Source organism: Crocodylus porosus, unplaced genomic scaffold (assembly GCF_001723895.1).
Source record: "Crocodylus porosus isolate Cpor-Errol unplaced genomic scaffold, CroPor_comp1, whole genome shotgun sequence".
Taxonomy (NCBI): domain Eukaryota; kingdom Metazoa; phylum Chordata; order Crocodylia; family Crocodylidae; genus Crocodylus; species Crocodylus porosus.
In genome coordinates, this window is record NW_017728948.1 from 27,422,274 (window position 1) to 27,426,360 (window position 4,087).

The 4,087-nt window shown below is 36.8% G+C and overlaps 1 protein-coding gene across 2 annotated transcripts in view; it reads left to right on the forward strand.

Annotated features, from left to right (window-relative positions):
- The window catches only part of CPEB2 (cytoplasmic polyadenylation element binding protein 2), a 79,597-nt gene that overhangs the window by 48,297 nt on the left and 27,213 nt on the right, over window positions 1-4,087 (forward strand). For both annotated transcript variants that reach the window (XM_019553083.1, XM_019553084.1), the window contains 2 exons: window positions 956-1,126; window positions 3,463-3,552. In XM_019553083.1, coding sequence (XP_019408628.1) covers window positions 956-1,126; window positions 3,463-3,552 — 261 coding nt within the window. The remainder of the gene's footprint in view (window positions 1-955; window positions 1,127-3,462; window positions 3,553-4,087) is intronic.

Consider the following 4,087-nt stretch of genomic DNA (forward strand, 5'->3'; position numbering starts at 1 on the left):
GAGCCCTGGGGGACCCCACTGCCCATATCCCTCCCGGTCGAAAATGACCCATCCACCACCACTCTCTGGGTGCAGCCCTCCAGCCAGTTGGCGACCCAGTTGACTGTGTGAGTGTTTCATCTCTTTTGATCATTCTGCAACAGTGCTGCTGTTCTATGGGAGTCTGTCTAGGCTTATGACAAAAGTAGCCTCCATGTTACTGAAGCATGCTCTACGTGGGCAGGAGTGGAGGAATGCCACCTTGAAATATCTGTCAGCTTGTTCCCATAAGGTGTTTTCTATGCAATTTCTCCTCATCCTTCGGAAGTCAGAGCTTCTAGGAGGCTTCAGCTATCCCCTCATAGCAAGAAGGATAAATATGTAATGACTTCCTTCATAACTGTTCAAAGCTTTTTTTTATGCATACTAATTAAAATACCATTTTGCATTCCTTGCATTGAGATCTTTTCTTAGTTTATCGGTTGACCTCATTATTTAAAGGTTTTTCAAAATTCATATTTCTGTTTTAAAACCTTTTCACTGACCCTGCATTATAATTCTCTCTCAGCCCAAACCAAATATAAGATGTTTAAAATGTAACCTGATTATTCCCTTGTTAAACCATACCATGGCAACTTGAAAATTGGTCGGTGGCAGGCAAACTTAAATTCTCTTAAGTAGCTCTTACCATTATCTCTTAGTAAATAAGATAATTTATTTAAAAACAAATTATTACTTTACTGTTCGTTTTGTGTAAGGAAACTGTACAATATAATAGGATAATGAACCATTACCCTCAGAATGATAGCACCTGACAGTTCTGAACACTTTTCCTCTTCAGTTCTGTCTTGATCTTTTTTCAAATATTTGTGTTTAATTTTAATTTTCTCAGTATGTTATGTCTTTTCTTTCCCATGGGTTGCTTGATCACAAGAAACTAAAAATTAGTCTTGTAATATTAATTCTTATTTTTTAGGTCGTTCGTCCCTCTTCCCAATAGATGATGGTTTGCTGGACGATGGTCATAGTGATCAAGTTGGTGTCCTGAATTCACCTACATGCTATTCAGCTCATCAGAATGGAGAACGGATAGAACGTTTTTCCCGCAAAGTGTTTGTTGGAGGTCTTCCACCAGACATTGATGAAGGTGAGATGGCTGAAAGCAAACAGAACTTGGTTTGGGAAGCGAGAAAAACAGCTTTTTCTTTTTAGGTTATTAATTTAAAAAATGGAAATTACAGAGTCTCAAAAAATTCCTAGTGAGAGTTCAACTTTGATTCATTTCATTGCAGGGGTTGCACTTTTTTGAATCGGGACATGAAAGTAATTTGTGTTTAAATTACATTTAATTGAGAAAATTGCACGTAACGTTTTCTGTAAATAAGAACAAGAATACTAAGTTATGAAAATTGTACACAAGATGAAGCCAGAGTTTTTTTGTGTTAGTTATCACAGCTGCTCAGTATTTGTATTACTACAATTTTATCTCAATTAATTGGAGAGTTCAGAATTGAATAATAATATGCATGAGTAACCTATCAAGTGTTCACTGTCAAAATGGCCTCTTGTACCTCAAGCTGCTTCAAAAGTTTGGGTATTTTGTTTGGTTTGCTCCTAAACTTTGGTTCTTCCTCTCTTGCCATTCTCCCTACAACTCAAGATCACTACTACATGGTAATGCAAAGCAGTATGCTATTAAAATAATCAAAGTATGGGTTATATATTATTATGAACTATGACATGAGTAGTATCATCTAGATGTTCTGGTGTGTTATGATTCATTTAATCTAGTACTTATGGCTTTGTAGGTTTCAGAGTTCAGGTTCTACTACAGTATCAGGGTTACAACCCATATTTATGTTACAGTGGTAGAGTGGAGATTGTTTTTCAACTTTTATATTATAATTTAGGTCTCCTCTGTTGGCTATTTAGGTAAATCATTGCTATTTAGAAAATAGAAAATATCCCTGGTTTATTGAAGCATTTCTTTTTCAATAAATAATACTGTAAAAAAAAAATGTAAGCTATGGATGAGTACGTAGAAGCATCCACTTTTGTTCACTCCCTCTTCCACTAGTATAAAATACAAATTAAATTGTACATTACTTCTATACTGAATTGCACTCGTAATTGAGCATCAACTTAACCAAGCGTCTCAAATCTGTGTATAGACACAGTTGTTATCCTCACTTATGCATAGGAAAATCAAGTGACTTTTCCAATGTCAGGAGCTAGTGACACAGAACACTTTGTAATATGCTGAATATAAAGTGCGCTACATAAAAAAATCAAATACTTTCTGTTATATTTAGAACATATTTGCTAATGCAGTTTATTCCCAATGTATAGTATTCTTGCTATTCTTTAATACTTGGCATCTTCTGAGCAGATAAGTACTTAATTATATACTAGTTTTGTAAAGTAAACTGATGTCCATTTAGTAGGTTGAAATTAAAACCTAGCATAGATGTTTGCACAAAATGAGTTTGAAGAAGTTTGTTGAATGACAGTATAACTATGGAAAGCGATATGTTTTGATTTCATCTACATTATGATGATGCCTTCTGCAACCTCTGTTGGATTATTCATTTACTTCAGGTTTGTACTCTAGTCCTCAACCAGAGTTTTCTGCATAAAGCTCCCATAGTTTCTACTTCCAATCCTAAATAAATGGAAAGAGCATTTTTCTCTGCTATTTGTTCGAGCCAGCAAGGGGACTTAAAATGTAGGTTGCACAACCTAACTGCCTCTCTCTCAAAAACTGTAACTCCTTTCTGTGGGTTTTTTCCCTGACTCCCTTTGTTAAGGGCCTATAGGGGAAGGGGCTTTAGTAGTGGTAGATAGGAAGAAGTGACTTGGGTAGGAAGGCATGCTTAAATTGTTCAGAGTGCATCACCTGTCCTGCAGGTAGGTTTGTCCGCTGTTTACGGAGAAACCACTTCTAAATATTAAAAGGCAGGTTAGTCTCTGTGCTCATTCTGTACTTTGCTCTGCTGAAACTTTGCTTCTGCTTTGGTACTTCACTTCTGAAACTATTAATAAACTACTAAGGTGCCAATAGTAAAAGTAGATTTAATGCCAGTGCTGGTCTGGACTCTAGGGAAGTGGGCTGGTAGTAATTCAAGATCACTACCAGTCTTGTACAAGAGCTTTTACATGGGAAAAACCTAGAGGTTTACATAGAAAAAGTCTCTCATTAACATTACCAGTCCTCTGTGGCCATTCAGATACTTCTGAAATACTGTTTTGTTAAATGAACTAAAATGATTTGATGAAATCTAGTTAGGTTCAAAGCTCTGTAGGGTAATCTCTGTGCCTAATCTTGAAAGATTTACTTTCTTGTAGGTTCCTGTATTGTTTTCCAAGAAACAATGACATTTTATGACAAAGAAATACAAAACATCAACTCTACTGTTTGTCTGTATTTTGTACTGTTAGTTTGAAATGCCTTTTTTTAATTGCAACTATTGTACCTGTATTTAGATGAAATTACTGCTAGCTTCAGAAGATTTGGCCCTCTGGTAGTAGACTGGCCTCACAAAGCAGAAAGCAAATCCTACTTTCCACCTAAAGGTAAGACAGTGAGCAGCTTTTATAATGTTTGGTCACTTAATTTATGACACCTGTTTAAGCTCTCCTTGACTTTCTTTTTTGAGAGCATGGTTTACAACATCTGAGAATAGTTAATGTTGTTCTTTTAATACAGGTTTAGACAAGGCTCATGTATGTGCTAAATCCTAGGACCTGAGGGTTTGCCTTAATGCTACCCTGGTCTTTATCAGGTCATTACGAGACTTCTGAGCACTTCTAAATCTGTCTTTCCAAAAGAGAAGGCTGATACACTGAAACTGTCATTTGGATGGCCTTCACAGTTTCTTTGCATAACCAATTTTCAGATATCCATTTATCATAGAATCATAGAAGTAGGATCAGAAGGAACCTTGTAGATCTTCAAGTCCAACCCCCCTCCTGGGCAGGAGAAAAACTGGGCTCAAATGACTCCAGCCAGGTAGGCAGGTAGCCAGGTCTTCTTAAAGACCCCCAGGGTAGGAGCCAGCACCACTTCCCTTGGAAGTTGGTACCAGATCCTAGCTGCCCTGACTGTGAA